This window comes from Phoca vitulina, unplaced genomic scaffold (genome assembly GCF_004348235.1).
Source record: "Phoca vitulina isolate PV1807 unplaced genomic scaffold, GSC_HSeal_1.0 scaffold5, whole genome shotgun sequence".
Taxonomy (NCBI): domain Eukaryota; kingdom Metazoa; phylum Chordata; class Mammalia; order Carnivora; family Phocidae; genus Phoca; species Phoca vitulina.
Genome location: NW_022589708.1, coordinates 33,055,282 through 33,073,382, shown reverse-complemented (window position 1 = coordinate 33,073,382; position 18,101 = coordinate 33,055,282). Strand labels below are relative to the sequence as shown.

The following is an 18,101-nucleotide window of genomic DNA, read 5'->3' as shown; positions in this document are numbered from 1 at the left end:
CTGTGTAGGCGTTCATTGGTGAATTTAGACTAAACAGGAAGTGATGTAAATTATACTTATTACACTGCTGGGAGAGAAATATATTAAATCCAGACAGCACTCAGACAAAGTACAAGGAACTCATTGTGTAGAAGGAAACTGTGCAACTTTGGTGGGAAGACAATGCACTGTATGGTATGAAAACCATCAGTGGCCATCTGGGACTAAAATCATTTTTTAGGGAGCATGATTTTGTTCTAGCACTGATATATTTTTTCTTCTTTGATAAAGCCCCAAGGTATTCTACTCCTAAGCACATTGCCATTTCTGTACTTTTAACCATTTCATGCTCTTGTTTTGTAATCGTTATATTGCAGAGAGTAAGAAACAATGAAACCATCAATATTTGGGCTAGAAATCTTAGCTGTGATGAAACACCCAAAGTAAAGGAGAGGACTGAGGAAGTTACAGAATTATCTAGCACCCATATAATCCCACCTATTACTGAAGTATCCAGGAATCACTCAGGAGAAGAAATATTAACAAATAAGTTACCTTGAGAGTAAAACAGTATCATGTGATTTATTCCGTGAGATTTGTCTCATTGGTCTATTCTTATGATAAAGTTTCCTGGGATGAACTGAAAAACAAACAAAAAACATAACTAGGGAGCTGGTTTGACTGTTAGCACGGCCTAAAGAGGACTCTCGGAAAATCAGGCGAAAGACATAAATTTAATGTTCAACTTACTGTTTTGTTACAAAGTCATACCCAAAATGAAGTAATTGAATGAATTAGGTTCACCCTTACAAGTTACTACCATGCTTCATTCACCACAGTGTAGAACAAGATAGACCCCTCTAATTTATTGGCCTCTGCCTTAATGGAGTATTTCTAACATGGTGTAACTAAAATCTTCACAAATAATTTAGTAAAAATGTACTTATGGTTTAAGCCTCAGTTTTCAAAAAAAAATCTTATAATCTTTTAGTGAGTGATTTCTTTTGCAAAGTTGGGGTTGTGATCACCATGGAACTACCAAGAAGGCTCTGACTGGGAGAAAAAATCACTGCCCTGGGAAAGGACCCCTTCAGAGTGCTCAAAAGAGCCAGGTCTGGCAAAGTCAGAGCAACAGTGCACGGAGTTTCCCGTCTGATGCAGAAGCGTGTTTGGATGGGGATGGGGTGGGACGTATGCCCCTGTGGCTCTCTCCACAGTTTGAGTGGAACAGAGCGATTTTGCAGAACTCCATGTTCATTTGGAAATGGATTTCTGTCAGTAATAAAGTGAGCCCAAAACGATTTCAGTCTCTGATTTTTATGAGTTATTAAACTCCACGATGGTTTGTGGAGTCTGAGATGAAGGGTAGTATTTTGTTGTTGTTGTTTTTTATATTTGCGTGTACATATGTAATCAAAAGTATTTGTTGAATGTTTCTATGATATTCAATGCTCTTAACTCTCTCCCACCTCAGCCCCTGCTCCCCACCTTCCATCCTGTCTCCAGCCCCTTAACCCATAGCCCTTTAGTGGCTAAGGACACCAATCCTAGAACCAGACTGACTGGGGAAATTGCCTAAACTCAGTGCCTCACTTTTTCTCTGTAAAAATTAGGATAATAATGGTACCTAACTCAGAATTTTTCATAATGAATTAAAAGAAACAGATATAATGCTTAGAATACTGCCTGGCATCTATGAAGTTTTATTATTTTATTTTATTATTATTTTAATTATCTATCATCTATCACCTTTCTATATAATTGTTAGTAGTATTTATTACCATTCCAATTGTAGAATGGATTTTTCTAGAAGATCTTCAATTGAAGGACACAATGCAGGAGGATACTTAAACAGATTCTTCAAGTGCTTATTTTAGCAATTATTCAAAAGATGTTCTACTCATTAATGGTCTTATTTTCAAAGCCTCATAATCCAGTTTTCTTAAAAATATACAGAAATAAACTAGCTTTGGCATGTGCTAGATGGATCATTCTGTACTTAGATGATACACAAAATCTGAAAAAAATAATTTATTCAATTAGAGAGATTGCATTTTCGGCTCTGAAAGATACAATTTTTCATACCACTTCATATTTCTGGACCACTTTTAGTTTTATATTCAGTAAAACGTTAAGTTAGGAATCCTTCTTTAGGTGCTAGTTGTTATGAAATAAAAACCCTGTTCATTTTTGAGTATACAGTATATCTCGTTCTGTGTTTCAAATCACTATACACAAGTGGTAAAACTTTTCATAACAAAGGTTTAATTAGAATGGTTAATAACTATGATTTCCAAAGTGTCTGAGTCAGCCTTAGTAATAATTAGGGAGTTTTGTTCCATACAAAATGCTTTATTTAACCTTCATGCCTTCATTCAGATAATTATACAAATGCATACAGTTAAAGGTTTAAACTCTATTTCGGTTCACAGCTCAATTCATAGGAAAGTTGAATACAGAAAAGCAATGCACCAACAGAATATGTCTGAGACACCATTAAAAACGATAACACTTGTTCATTTAAATCTCTGAGAATAGACTGGAATAATCATCCTCTGAGAGAATCTCATTAGGAGGGTCTCCCTTTACATTATCATAGGGCAAAAAAAAAAAAAAAATCACCATTTTACAGTAAAAGGAAAAAAGCTCTGAGTATATTTACAATACATACACTATACATAAATACAAGAACAACACTTACATAATATTAATAAACTTATAACAGGGGTTGCCTAAACGCTACAGAGTATATAAATGCAGAGGAAACTATTGGGAAATTAGATCTTTAGATAAGCTGGAGAAATAAATTCATTTGCAATTAAAACTCTGAACAGAAAACCAAATGAAGATCTAAGACATGAACACCTTTGCTTGCCAGCATCATTGGGGGGGTTTTGTCCTTTAATGCGTAGGACCTCCTGTGGGCATTCTAACTCTCTGGGGTCAGAGACCCCAGAGTCTTTTGTGAAATTACATCTGTTAAGTGAATCAGACGCAGCACATCTATTCAATTTGCTGTTCAGAGGCTTTCGAGCCTCGGATAACTGTTTTGTAAACTAAAGGACGTTTTTGTATTTTTCCACAGATGGATCTTGTGATCCAGTCATCATGTATAATGAGCGAAGTGTCAAGGAAAAGGAAAAAAGATGCCTGCTTGATTTGGCCAAAGATGGTATTTTTCTTTATTCCCATATATATATTTTTTTCAAATACGAGTGAGAGATTTATTCCGAAGAACGTGACGTTTGAACTGACCCCACACGCCAAGAGCAGCGTCTAGACTACTACTAATTATAACTAAGTCATTTTAAGTGGCAGGTGGGTATCTTAAAGGTGGTCTGTTCTCATCGTTTCACAACACAGAAAGTTCTGAGTACATTCTTCAATGGACAAACACGAATTTGCTGGTTTCTCTTTTTTTTTTAAATGAGCATGTTATGATACACATAATTGCATTATGATGCAGGATGACATAATACGTAAGACGATGTTTTCAAGCTGGTTTTGTAAGTAGTTATCTTGTATCCACAGAGAGTTGGTTTGCCATGTGATGCAATGTGTCCCACATAGACATGGACGAAACAATACAGCCACCATTCCGTGGGGGTGGGGGGGGGGGATGGTGATTTTTTTTTTAAATGGATTTTTAAACACAACAAATTGAGGACAGACAAGTTGATAGGAAAGAGCCTTGAGTATAGGCACCAGTGCCCCAGTTCAACAATACCCATCCAACGTAATGAAGTTCGAGGAACAAAATGTATACTGCTGTAATTACAAAATCCTGCAATGGGAACATTAGAAACACGAGTAGGGCAAAAGCATTTTTCTATAATGTTTTATGCTGTATCTTTGGAGCATGAAATTAGCAAAGGGAAGATGTTGGTGTGTCCCTAAAATGTCTTACTTTTTGATTACTTGAGCACTTTGACTAGAATTTGACCCAAATCCTACCCTCCTCTTCACCCTCATTTCTCACCAAAAATGAATCTCTGATAAAGTCTTGGTAGGCCTGCTTTGGAAAAAGCAAGATAGTATTCACACAGAATCACTGGTTCTTGCTTTGCACAAAGGGCAGACTCTGTTGTCTGAAACATTTACAATTTCTAGAGATGAAACCCAGAAAGAAAAAAAAAAGTCCTGATGTGACTATTGCCACTATTCATCTCTTTTCAACTCACTTCAAGTTGTGGTTTGGTTGTTGAGAAACTGTTGCTTGTGAAACCCAATGAACGGGGAAGAGAGCCCTTCCCACAGTGGCTCGTGCACACAGAACACTTGCTCTCAGCACGGAAGGGAATTTGTTTATGCAGGTTTTATCTCTTCCCTTAGCCAAGGAACAGGGAGAAAGATCATAATTCAGGAGATTCATTTTCAGAAAAAAGAAACACCATGAGAAATGACATTCTCTTAATGTTTTCTAAGCCCATTAGTATTTCCATGGATCAATGCTGTCAGGGACCTTGTTCTACACAGAAAAGGGATGGGGGTTGACTCCTCTGATGTTGGACAGCTTCTTACACAAAATTCAATTAAACTAACAACAATACTATAAACAAATTATTCATAAGACTATTTAAAACATTCCAAGGCGGTACTACTGTCAGGTGAGAAATCGGAAAAGGCATTCTCCGTTCTCTCTCCTTGCTCAGCATCTGAATGTTTGTGATTGCCACCCCAAGATCAGCCGCCAGACTAACAAGTCTGTTAGTAACGACTCCATCGAGGGAGGTGAAAACTTCCAATGCAATTTGAGCAGATTCTAGAAGGTCTACAGGTGGAAAGGTTTTTACTATGCCTACAAAGAAATCCGTAGAATGGCGAAAAGCCACTCTGGCTAAAATCCTACCCAGCAGGGGAGAGTGTTCATGATTTGGGATCTCCAGGCCAAACATTTAGGAGGAAAGTGACAAGTTCAGGGAGACTGGTCGTTGCTGTTTGTTTACAATGATCCTTCATGCATGACTTCCCAGGAAAAGACTGATTTCAAACCTTAGCTACCACTGTCCTATCATGTGCTGTCTTGTACTTGGAAAATAGGACCACCCAGCCATAAAGCCACTTCAGTTAGAAATATGACAACTTGGCAGCTGGGAAGGCACATGCAGTGTGGTGCAGGGGGGAAGAATACAGGCTTCAGAGCCAGAGATACGTAGCTTCTTCACCTTCCCGCTCTGCTCTTCACTGTTTCTGTGTTTGCCAACAACTCAGCCAACTCTCTCTGTGCCTCGGGTTCCCAACTATAAAATGTAGACCCGTTTATGGGTGAGAGGCAATGGGTCCCAAAGTGGCCTAGTAGAATGCTTGGTATAGAGTAAGGATTTAAGAAAGGATAGCTGTTGTTTTCATGGTTTGCTGAAATTTGGACCTTCCCATTTAGCACTTCTAGACACCTTGCAGAAAACAGCCCAGTCAGAAGTCTTGACTGTGGTGAAATTAAAGAACCCGGCCGCTTTCCTTTGACACTTCATTGGCTCTTTTACACCCTATCCTGGCACATTTCCTTCTCCTTTTCATTCTTTCTGAAACTTAGAGGAGGAAACAGTAGATGGTTTTCTAGGCCTGTGGTCTGGTTCTAGAGAAATACGTAGATCACTGTCCACTGTGGTAGTCTTCACTGTCTAAAGCCTGAGTGTTTAATCACAGTTATATTTTTTAAAATTGCTCTTACCAAATGTTTGACTCTGAAAGAATATAATTTGACTGATAGCCCTCAATAGCTTGTTTGGGTGGATTTGTGCTCTGAGATGGTAAGGCTGGACAATTTCTAGGGCTCTTGTCTATTCGTATAATCTCATTGTATATTTCTATTCATGACTCCACTTCTAGCAGTAAAATAATTATGGGAAAAAGTAGGGAAGTTCTGAATGTAAATCTGGTAATTTCCAGGACCAACTGTAAACCTTGGTTAAAGCTAGGCTTACTAAGTGTCAGCAGTCTTCAGTAGGCTTTTTAGGGGAGAAATGATAGTGTGGCTATTCATTCCAAAATGGTTCTTGTATGATAACAGAAAATATTAGAAGAAATGTAAAGATGAATTTGTGCATTTGGTATTAGTGGACAAAACAAAGTAGAACAAACAAATCTCTCTAGTGTTTTGCTGTAAATAAGTTGGGCTTTTGTTAACTGAGCAAAACTTTTTGAGCCACGCAGAGTGCTTTGCAAGTTTGGGACAAATCCGTGAAGTTTTTATCTTAAAATTATAATTGCCATATGCCAGAGTGTATATGTTGAAGAGAACCTTAATGTTCAGATTTGCATTCTTACATTCTGTAAGTAAGGTTAAATTAAGAAATACTAACATAAACAAGATTAGGTATATTTAAAAATCACAAAAGATTTTTTGTGGCTATGTGAACATATTCAGTTTACTATGTGCATATATTTATTCTGTGTGTGTGTGTGTGTGTGTGTGTGTTTCCCAAACGTGGAGGAAAAACCCAGTAATGAAGAATTATTGCTGTGTAAAAGTATAGGAATATCTCATTGGTCATAATGTCTATTGACAGGCACTTCCAGCTTTTAATTCATTTCTGAAAATGGGCATTAGCTTATTCCTATTGCCAGTATAGATTCATTTAACATGTGGCCATAACCATAGCACTTAATCTTGTCAACATGCAGCTACTCTTAAAACTCTTCATTCCCTCTGGAATTAAACAAGAATAAACACCTTACCGTTGTTTTGTTTTTTGTTCTCATCAAGAACTAGTTCATCGAGGAGGAAGATAATTGAGAAAAGAGAACAATTGCTAGATGCTTCTCTTTAGCACAAGTAAAATCCTATGCAGCTATTTCCCCCTTCCCAGGCAAAGACATTTTGAATTTGGAATCAGTTGTTTGCAACTTAAAATGACTTCATTGTGTTTTAAACCATCCTGGCTAAATGGAGACGAGTGGCCACTCCATTCTGTCAGAGCACAAGGAATGCACTCTGCCAGAGGAGAACAGAGTTCCCATGGCAATATTGCTAATTGTAAGATATACAAGGCATATCTGAACAAGTTTCTTTCTTTTTTTATTGTGATGAAAACTAAAAGCTTTTTTCCCCCAACATACTTCATCAAACTATTTACAACCTCTGTAAAATTTGCGAGTTTGAAAATACTTTTCCACTATCACATATGTTTACGAATACAGCAAAATATTTTCACTCTATTTTTTTTAAAGATGCAGTATCCTCCTATTTCATTTTCTTATGAAAATCTGAATTTCTATTGCAACTGCACAGTATTCAGCATAAAGTACCAATGGACATGGTTTGCTAAACAGACATTACTCTATAATGAAACTGTGAAAATAGAGCATTTTTAAAAGTTTTATGTACACTTCTTAACTATAAAATGCAGGCAAAGTCATATATAGCATCATAAGCTGATTCCCAAATAAGGTAAATAACTTACATTTCTAGACAGCATGGATTATTACAAATTCATTCTTTTAAAAAAGTCCTTTGTTGATACTTGCTAGCCCACTGACTGCTGTGTACGCAGGTGTGTATGTGCTCGGGTGAGTGGAAGGCAGCGTGGCGTAAGGAGAAACGCATATGGAAGACAGGACTTACCAAACCCCTTCTCTGGACAAAACCAAATCAAACTGAAAGGTTATTTTTAATGAGATGCACTACCTCGGAAAAACTGAAGGAAGAGATTTGGTTAATGAAGTTACAGAATACATTTACCTCCTCAATTTACAGGCGTGAGTACAGAGCAAAATCTGAGACTGGACTATGGACTATGAGTATTAAGGCTTCCCGGGCCTATTATGATCCATGAGAGTTCTCTCACGTTCAGTCCCTCACGTGAAAACTCAGCGTATGGTGGGTGCTGGTATTCTTAACACTGCTTAAATTCTGTCAGTCCTCGCTGTAAGTGTGAAGACACCTTCATAACCACATCATGGCTACATTTCTAAGCAGTCATAACAACATAACAAAGGCGTATTAGCGTATCTGAAGGCCTCACCTCACCGGATTTATTCAATTGCAGCTTTGGTAAGTATAATAAATAAAGTACAGAATAAGGAATACTGCATCTTTATCCATATACATGTTATCACTCTAATGAACTGATTTCAAAGTGCAGAATTATATTTACGTTTAAAACACAAATGGCAAAATTTGAAGTTAAAAAAAGTTGTATAAAAAGGAACACAATCTTGGTATAAGCTATTCCAAATTTCAACCACAAGGAGAATGGCCTTTCTAATCACCTAGAACTGGCATTTGTAAACACTGTAGCATCTCGTAAGTTCTTTCCCCCCACAATCCTCCTCCTATTTTCCATTTAAACTTTCAAGTGAATAAAAAGTGCTCTTTTAAAAAATGTGGTTTGTGTTACTGTTATTCCACTGCTTTTGAAAATAAATGTCCTATAGTGTTTTGTCGAAGTGATGCCAGGCAGTAGTATCTTCTTTATGGGAAAGCCATTAGGAAGGTCAGTCTAAACGTCTTAATAGAACTTAAGACAAGTTATCAAGCAGGCTTCTCAGAGTCCGCACATAACTGACAGGATGGGGCTGGAGGTGGATGGGGAAGACTGAATCTGCTTCCGAACAACTTAAGGTCAGAAGGGAATCTATTAGAACCTCAGAGTAACTCATAACTTTTCAAAGAACGCTAACTCCCTTGAACTCCTTCTCTACAATGCACGAGATCGCCAGGCCTACCGTCGCTTCTCAAGCCATTACGCTGTCTGCGGAGAAGTTCTCAGACACGCACACACGTCCAACTGCGAGTTGAACAGCTCCAAAGTTAAAAGCAAAGAATGCTTCTAATCAGGGGACGGACAAGTCCTGTGGATTCTGCGCCTTTTCTGGTGTTCATCATCTACTACTGTGCTTTTCAAAAGAGGCTAGAATGGACACAGATGAAATGGAGGAGGCTTCTCCATGCCTGAAGATATTCCTCCCTAAAAACCCAATTCCTTCTCTCCCCAACCGCTTTCCTTTCCGTGGGGAAACAGGAGTAGAAAACTCACCAGGGAGAATTTGCTATGTTCCAGGACGAGCCCTGGGTACGTTTCAGTCCTGGGGTGAGATCGGCAACTCACTCACTCACTGTTTGTGCTTGGATCCTTCTTTAGAAGTATCGAGCATGTCGGGGCGGGGGGGTGGGGATGGCGTAACACTGACAGGTTTTAGCGGCTAACTTACCATCTCAGTCTGGTTTCCACTTTCCGAGGGTGAGGAGAAAAAGCTCACTTCCCTGAACCTTTCCTATGTGATCAGAGAGGAGCAGCCTATTTAGTTCTGTGCTAAATTTAAATCAAGCTGTCACTCAGGAAGCTCCCACCGCCTGTCAGTTCTATGAATTCTAAAAACCATTTCTACCTGTAACACTCTCAAGACATCTCTGCGCAGAGAAGAGATTGGCCCATCTTCTGAAGGCAGGCAGAATGAAATCAAGTCTACACTGCAGCTGGGTGATTCACCTACTAACTGCCAACCGGGTTCCAGGACCAGCAGGGAGGGCGGCATGGCCGTGTTGGCCACTCTCCGTGTTCTTTACGACTGACTAGGAACCAACGCTGGCATGTAGCAAGAAACCCTTTTCTACCCAAAATGGTCACAGGCAATGAGAAGTAGGAATTGTATACAGTACAGATAGAAAACTTTCCAGTTGGTAAAAAAAAAAACAAAAACCAAAAACCAAAAACCAAAAAACAAAAAAAACCCCAAAACCCACAAAAAAAAAAAAAAACAGTGCTTGGTGGGGAGTAGACTGTGTAGCAAAAGAAGTTATTTATCAATAGAATCAAAGCCCTTGTTCGAGGGAAATTGCCTGATGAGTTTTTCAGACCTGGCAGAAAATGCAGAGCACATAATTTTGAAGATAGAATTTGACCTGAACATCATTATGCTGTTGCTTGAACATTTAAAACAATTCCTTCTAATACCATCCAACATGAACTGTCCTTGTTTCAATGTTTTATCGTTCCTTGCCTCATCAGAATAAGATTCTCTGAATGAGGAGATGATCCTAAAAAGGACAGTTCTGCCGCTGGAAATTATTTCAGAATGTTCAAACATTTAAAAATGAGCTAGGAATATTGTGAGGTTAATTTGTGCAATTCCCCAAATCAAGTGTTTGTAATTAAAATATATTGCAAAGGTCTATGCTGGTAACCCTTTATATCTAAACTATAAAAAATCTTAACAACAACAACAACAACAGTAACAAAAAAACGTCACCAAGCCCCTTAGCCACATAAAGCTGAAAAAAAAAAAACAGCTTTTAGTGGGGAAAAAATATGATAATTTTTCTGAAAGAATGCCTGTTGGTGATGTATTGCTTTGTTTACTGTATACTTCGCTAGTTGCAAGAAAGGCTCACAATTTTAGGGGGTTGACGGGACTGTGATCTCCCCTCACCCTCAGCACAGGATGAGTGGGTTCAACATCCCTGTCCATGCCAATGCAGAACCCCTGGGGTCTGATACAGTTTAGAAAATGAAATCTGTATAGAAGAACCTAATGGAGAGTCACTTAGCCTTGGCTCTCCAAGTGAGGAAATTAGCACCATGTTAGGCTTTCCTCGGGGAGCACTCCCTTTCCACTGACTCAGTTCCAAGGAGAACTGACCCACTAACCCAGGGGTTAATTCCCTGCTATGCCTCCTTGGCCCTTCTGGTCACCAAATAACTGTTTTCAAACAAGAAAAGGGGAGCATAATCTTTAATTGTGGTACTCAACCAAGCAGGACAACAAACAGCAGAAAGATTACCTCAGTGCTGTCAATGTAACCAAGACCTCTAAAATACTGGGGTGTTTTTTACAATCCCTTTTAGTAGGTATGAAAATTGGTAACGTGAGTCCTCAGTGAAGTTATTGTAGGAAAGTCCTTTTATTCGTTATTGCTTTTCTCCTCAAGAGGCGCATTATTCCATCTCTGCTTTGTCTGATTTTTCATGTTCACTGACTTCGCCTGAGCAGCCCCACCTCTTACCTTGGTGCCAGTGTGTCTAAGAAAGTTTTTTTTTTTCCCCCCTGATTCCTTGTAATCAAATACTAGGGGCAGGAAGAGATGATGCCTAGGGGACAGAACACTGCGATTTGAAGTGGGGCAGCAGTTTCTTTAGCCAGGCTCTTCCTATTCAACTACAGAACACCTCTGTGCCGGTCCACGCCAGGGCAGACACCGGGACTACGCTCCACCTGAAATGTCGCTGCCCCTCTGCTCGAACAGATGAACAAAACAGAATCAGAACAAAACGAAAACAATCAACGACAAACAAATGAAAGATTCAATGTCGGTTTCTCTTCAGGGCATGGCATAATGACAAGTGGCGGGTGGTGCTATCTAGAATGCCGTCACACTGTGGCCAAGGGCCGCCTGAGTGCCCCTTTCTTTTCAGGGAATGGAACTCTCCAACAGGCTGCTCCTTCTCTACGTTCGTGCTGCCCGCTGGTAACAGACTGGATTGTGTTCTATCCTTACCGAGACAGTAACTAAAATTTCAGAAAAAAGGGGGGGAGGGGGGATGATGGGAGAAGAATCCCAATTTGAAAGGTCCTGCTCTAGCCATCGGTTGGTGGTAGATGACCTTTAAGGGATCAATAACAAAATATCTGACAGCTCAGAAAACTGGTCCAAGCTACAAACACCTTGAAATGGCAGAGTACACGGCTCGGGAGACAATGCCTGTCTCTTCAGCGTTTGGGTCACGGATCTCCCAGGCCAGCGCGAAGACGGGTTTCTCGTGGAGTCGTGATGGGGGTTACCTTCAGACCGGAAGGAGAAGGGTTCCTTCTTTTTCCTGCTCTGGTTTCAGACATCGTGGGATGGTGATGCCCTTTCGTGTTAACACTGTGGAGGGGGTTCAGCCCTGCTGAAGGGGGTGCCGCTAAGAGATCCAGCTCTTCCGCTTAGCTGGACAGGTAGCAGTCCTCACACCAGCATGTGCCTTCGGCGGTGCAGTGCCAAATGATCTGACCGGGAAAAGCTGCGGTCACAGTCCGCGCACTTGAATGGCTTCACTCCCGTGTGTTTGCGGTAATGCCTTGTCAGTTCGTCCGAGCGAGCGAACTTCCACGTGCAGCCTTCCCAGGTGCACTTGTAGGGTTTCTCTCCTGGAAGAAAAAGGGACACACGCTTTTGGTGCTCCGTCACTTTCCCATAATAACCAAGCCAGCGCTACGTGTGGGGAGACTGGCTGCGCTCAGCGGGTGTTCCGTGTGGTCGTCTTTGGTCGGGAAACCTTACCATCCCGCCGGCGGGCTGGGGGTCAGTCAGGTCGGGGGGGAGGGAGGGGGGCGTTCGATCTCGTCTCTCCTGTTGTGACATCTCATCTGGCAAGTCAGTCAACACCTGCCTCCTCAATGACGGGGACATGACTTTTCGGTCAAAACATCCAAAGGCACAGACTGATCACTACTGGATAGAATCACCACCGCTCGACTAAAAAAGACATTTTAGCTCTCTGCCTAGGTTGATTTGGCTCTAATGCTGAGACTCACAAAGAATTATAAAGGTCATTAGTTACGTTTAGTTTCAATACTCCTCCCCAAATGTGCATCACTTAGATGGTTTAAGGCTATTTTAGGACACGATGTCCATTTATCAGTCATCGGGAACAGGCACAAAATCCCATCGAAAGGTAAAAGCATTCCACCACTCCCCAGAAATTAGCTGTGAAGTACACGTCCCTCATAAACATCTACTTTTTGCTTGTCTGTTGGAAAAGAATCCTAGATAGCTTAAGAGTGTAAAGTTTAAATACTCTTTTCAGTGATTTAATTAGGGTGAGCTCTGAGGAATCATCAAGTTGGTTTTAGTGTTGAAACTCATGGTGAAAAGCTGTCTGAAGAAGTATGTAATTTGACCGGGTCCTTCAGTCAACTTGTAAGGACAGTAAAATATGCAAAGGCTTTGCTGGGAAAAGATACACTAACCATTGTCCAAATGAACTCCCGCGGGGAGAGAGACAATGGTTGACCCAGGTGCGGTTTTTTTTTTCCTGGCTCTCATTCAGAATGGATGCCCTGTCCCCATGCAACCCCACAAAAAGTGATCTCTCCTTCTGTTCATCCTATCCAAGAGTCAACAACAGGCTTCCTGGCCACACAGAGTTTTGGTGAAAAGGGCCTAAGTCAGGAAAGGGAGCTTTTTGCAGATTCCTATGCATAGAGCTGCAGGGTGAGTATTGTTAACCCCACTTTACAGATGAGAAAACTGAGGTTCAGTGTAGTAAAGTAACTTGCCCAGTGTCAGAAAAAAAGGTGTATTTGGCTCCAAATCCAGTGCTTTTCAATATGCTGCAGTGGAATGTATAATTCTTTTCCCATGTACACTTTGTCACATCCTCAAAGTTGGTTCTACTTTCCCAGGTACTCCCAAATCATTCATTTCTTACTTCTATTATATCATCTATCGTAATATGTCATAAAGATTTTATTCAGATGCCTTTTTCCTCTACCCATTTCTGAACACGTGGAGGTCAAGAACTATGCCTCTACCATTTCAGTATCCTTGGAGCCTAGAATAAGTATCAAACAAATGCTTATATGAATCAGTGAAACACACACACACACACACACACACACACACACACACACAGAATCACTAAGCTCTATAACTGAGTGTACAAGTGATGCCTACATGGGAGAACTAGCCTGAACTGGACCCAACAATTTTCAGTCAACTCTGAAATAAATGCTATCTATATGGGTCCTTTCAGGATCAAGTGACCCTTTCAGAAGGGAGTGAATAGCACAGACCAGTTAAATCGAGAAATATTGATGCACTAACTGTGGGCCACAGAAAGCTCCAGGTTACTCTGAAAGGGCTCCTTTCAAGTAGAAGCCTACTGAGTGGATTAACCCAAAACCTCAACCTCTGACTCATTCTAGACGTCCTACAGAGATAAAAATCTTCATATGCAGGTGGCTACTGACCCAAGTTGAACAGAAATTTAAAAAAACAAAAATCAGCAAAACCCCTAACAATCTTTGTAAGATTATCTCCTACATAGTATATCAATGCAACTATTAACATGCTTTTATTTACATGTCCTCCCTATGTGTTTGTGAATTCACATCAGGAGCACGGGTTCTAACAAGCTGAGCCTGATATAAATCATGTCTTCAAAAACACATCCGTCTTTGGGGCACTGAGCTCAGCTGGTAGACTCTTTGTCACCAACAGGCATCTCCTAGTCCTCTCTGCTGTCACTCTGGAACCAGCTACCAAGAGTGTAAGGCCTAGGAAGGAAAGAATAGTGGGTTTTCTTAGTTGAAGGATGGATGTGGAAGTGTCCTATGTGTATGCCTCCCTTAGCCATTCTAGATGGAGAGGAAGGGGACCCATAGCTGGGATGAGCGTGGAAAGTAAGTAAGTAGAGACAAGGAGTGGACGAGAGCCTCCAGTCTCCTCTCAGGAAGGATGGTAGAGTTCAAATGGCCCACCATGGGGACAGTTTATTGTCTCGGGTGCTCTCTGGATTTCCTTGTACACCCAGAGTAGGCACTTAATGTTCTCTAATTCCTGCCTCACAATTATAATAGTCTTACTTTTCCTTCCATTTTGGCTGTTTAATAACGGCATTTATGTCCTTTCCACTTGAAAATCTATAGCAGAGAGTGGCTCTTCCAGGCTAAATCCAGTCTGTGGCCTGTTTTTTGTGCAACCCTAGAAGCTTAGAGTGGTTTCTACACTTGGTCCGTGGTTGGAAAAAAATCAAGAGGACTATTTCACGGCATGTGAAAATTACATGAAATTCAAATTTTAGCGTCCATAAATACATTTTTGTCAGAACACGAGTCTCCGTATTGTTTAAGGCTGTCATCCAGTGATGCAGAATTGAGCCCTGTAACAGAGAACGTCTGACCTGCAATGCCTACAAATTTACTATCTGGCCCTTTACGGAAAGTTTACTGACCCCTGCTGTAAGGGGTCACCTGAGCCTTCTGCAGGGTTCCTGATGATGTTAACTTATTGAATTGGGGTACATAATGCACACTGTTAATTTGGGATGGGTGGGTGAGGGAATATTTTGGCTATAGAATAACCACTTATTCTCCACTTAGGACCCCAACTAAAATTCTAACAGCCCACTCAGTAATAAACACACATGATATTTCATGTCAAATTCTTAAAAATATCTTTAGGATCGGGAATGTCTCTATATACTTTTATTAATGAGGCAATAGGGGCAAGGAATATTGTGCTTAAGTTTTTACGGATAGTAAAAAGAAAGTATACCTTTTTATAAGAAATTTTCAAGGAAAATTCACTTATCGCTCAGACAATTAAGTTTACTCTTATCTGGTAACCAAAAGAACAACGATTCTACATAGTGATGGAGGCTCCTCCTCAAGGCCTTTTATTTTTTTTAATTTTTATTTTTTTTAAAGATTTTATTTATTTATTTGACAGAGAGAGACACAGCGAGAGAGAGAACACAAGCAGGGGGAGTGGGAGAGGGAGAAGCAGGCTCCCGGCTGAGCAGGGAGCCAGACGTGGGGCTCGATCCCAGGACCCTGGGATCATGACCCGAGCCGAAGGCAGATGCTTAACGACTGAGCCACCCAGGTGCCCCTCCAAGGCCTTTTAATACAGTCATGTTACAAGGTCACTGTGAATCATGACGAGTTACTATTCTACTGAGTCTGGGAAGGAAGGCACAGGGAGGGGAGGATCAGAAAGTAGCTTAGCTGTATGGCATCGTTTCTAACATGGATATTTCCGGGCGTGGGGCACAGGGGAAGGAGGAACTGATGGTACGGATTTCTGTGAGTCCTGTGGAGCAGGAAAATTTAGTGCAAAATTGGAGAAGTATTCTGTGAGGTAGAATCCAGGGCAATAAGCAATCAGGAAAGACAAGGCTGGGTGAAATGAGTGAAGTGGGTCGAAAGGCACAGAAAAATGAAGTCATGGGGATATAATGGAACAGCAGGGTGACTATAGTTAGTAACACTGTACTATATATTTGAAAGTTGCTGAGAGAGTAGATCTTAATGAAAAGTTCTCATCACACACAAAAAATCATCTGTTGGGGTACCTGGGTGGCTCAGTCGTTAAGTGTCTGCCTTCAGCTCAGGTTGTGATCCCAGGGTCCTGGGATCGAGCCCTGCATCGGGCTCCCTGCTCCACGGGAAGCCTGCTTCTCCCTCTCGCACTCCCCCTGCTTGTGTTCCCTCTCTCACTGTCTCCCTCTCTGTCAAATAAATAAAATCTTAAAAAAAAAATCATCTGTATCTGTGTTGACAGATGTTACCTACACTTACTGTAGGGATCATTTCACAACCTATACAAATATTGAATCATGTTGTACACCTGAAACTGATTAAATGTTCTATGTCGGTTATATCTTGATAAAAAAAAGACAAGGAATAGGTCTCAAAACTACCAGAAGTAGACATGTCCCTACTCTTGAATAAAACCAATGAAAATGATAAATAAGCTTGTAAGTTATTAAGGGGCTAGGCAACAAATGAAGGCATATAATGAAGAATGCAAACCTTTTCCACTAGGTAGTGGCGAGGGAGAAAGCATATCAGAAAAGAGTAAACTTAATTGTCTGAGTGATAAGTGAACTTTCCTCAAAAACTTCTTATAAAAAGGTATACTTTCTTCTTAATATCCATGAAAACTTAAGCATACTATTCCTTGCCCCTACTGCCTCATTAATAAAACTGGAGTTTGGGTATTCTCTCCCCACGCTTAAAAAAAAGAGGAAAAAAGAAAATGATTATCTTCAAATCTCTCTTCAAAATTAGAGGCTGAAGTATTAGCGGTTGGGGGAGGAGATGGCTACCCTGACCAGACACGGAGCTGACCTCTGCCCTTCGCTCAAGAGAGACCGAGGGTTTGATTATACCTGCCCACTGCCTAGCATCTTATTTAAAAAAAAAAATCAATAAATGCTCCTTTTGGACTAATCAAGTTCTAGAAGTGGAGAGAAGAACAATTTTAGTGGCTACTGCATTGTATGAAACTATACATTGTATTTTATGCTTGTGCTTTAGAGCAATTTAAAGGATACAATCTTAGAAACAAATTAGGATAAAAGAAACTTTCTGATGTGAGTAAAAACTTATTAAAATGATAAATACATTTGTAAGATGTATTGTAGTATGCATAAACGAGCCCTGAAAGGATATAACAAGCAGACAGAATCTTTCTTCTATCCTGTCTTCTTTCCTTTAAAATCTTCCTAGAAAATAAAAAACTAAATTTAAAGTTAAGAAGTCAGCGTGGTAGGGCGCCTGGGTGGCTCAGTCCTTAAGCGTCTGCCTTCGGCTCAGGTCGTGATCCCAGAGTCCTGGGATCGAGCCCCGCATCGGGCTCCCTGCTCGGCGGGAAGCCTGCTTCTCCTTCTCCCACTCGCCCTGCTTGTGTTCCCCTCTCTCGCTGTGTCTCTCTCTGTCAAATAAATAAATAAAATCTTTAAAAAAAAAAAAAAAAAAAAAGAAGTCAGCGTGGTAGGTACAGAATGGTAAGTGTATTTTCCAAGACAACTTTCCTATGGAAAGAGTTGGCTTGGACTCCTCCTACGAGAGGAGTCAGGCATCTCCCAGTCTGTGCTTCTACTGCCCACAGCTGCCGGCATCGGGCTGAATGACGGTAACAGTAAACACGATTTCCAGTCATTTCTTCAGAAATTGTGAATTGTCCTTCAACGCATTTGAATTAGATTTCTGCAAATGTGTTATTCAGATCTGTTTTCCCTAAAAATAATCTGAAAATAAAAATAGCATGCTCACCTTTCCTTCCTTTTGTCTAATTCACAAGTACACTTAGAATCCCTGGTGGCAAAATCTCTGAAAGCATAGTTAATGTTTTTCAAAGTAACGGGAAGTTTTGTCTCCACCATCGGATCATTTTTGATTTTTGTTTCTTCTACTAATCCCATGAAATAATGAAATGATAGAAAATGGTATCGTATATGTCTTTACCAATAAGTCTTAGTAGGTGATGTTTCTTGGCTAAATTGAGACATTAAGTTGCTAGTGTCTAAGAAAAACCGAAGGACAAAACCTGGGTAATTAATTGGTAGCTTAATCCCACGCCATACCTTGGGGAGCAGTTTGCTAACTTGTAGGTCTTCGGTTTTGAAGCGTGAAGTTCTCCATGTCCCATGACAAATCCAAGCCATTTCCACACTTTGTGTTTAAAAAAAAAA

The 18,101-nt window shown here is 40.5% G+C and overlaps 1 protein-coding gene across 13 annotated transcripts in view; it reads right to left on the bottom strand.

Annotated features, from left to right (window-relative positions):
* Positions 1 to 1,757: 1,757 nt before the first annotated feature.
* The window catches only part of KLF12 (Kruppel like factor 12), a 578,056-nt gene continuing 561,712 nt past the window's right edge, over positions 1,758 to 18,101 (bottom strand). For 11 of the 13 annotated variants that reach the window (XM_032402856.1, XM_032402857.1, XM_032402858.1 and 8 more), the window contains one exon: positions 11,867 to 12,048. In XM_032402856.1, coding sequence (XP_032258747.1) covers positions 11,867 to 12,048 — 182 coding nt within the window. Of the gene's footprint in view, positions 12,049 to 18,101 lie in introns of all 13 variants that reach the window. The other 2 variants (XM_032402855.1, XM_032402868.1) reach the window with 2 other exon arrangements.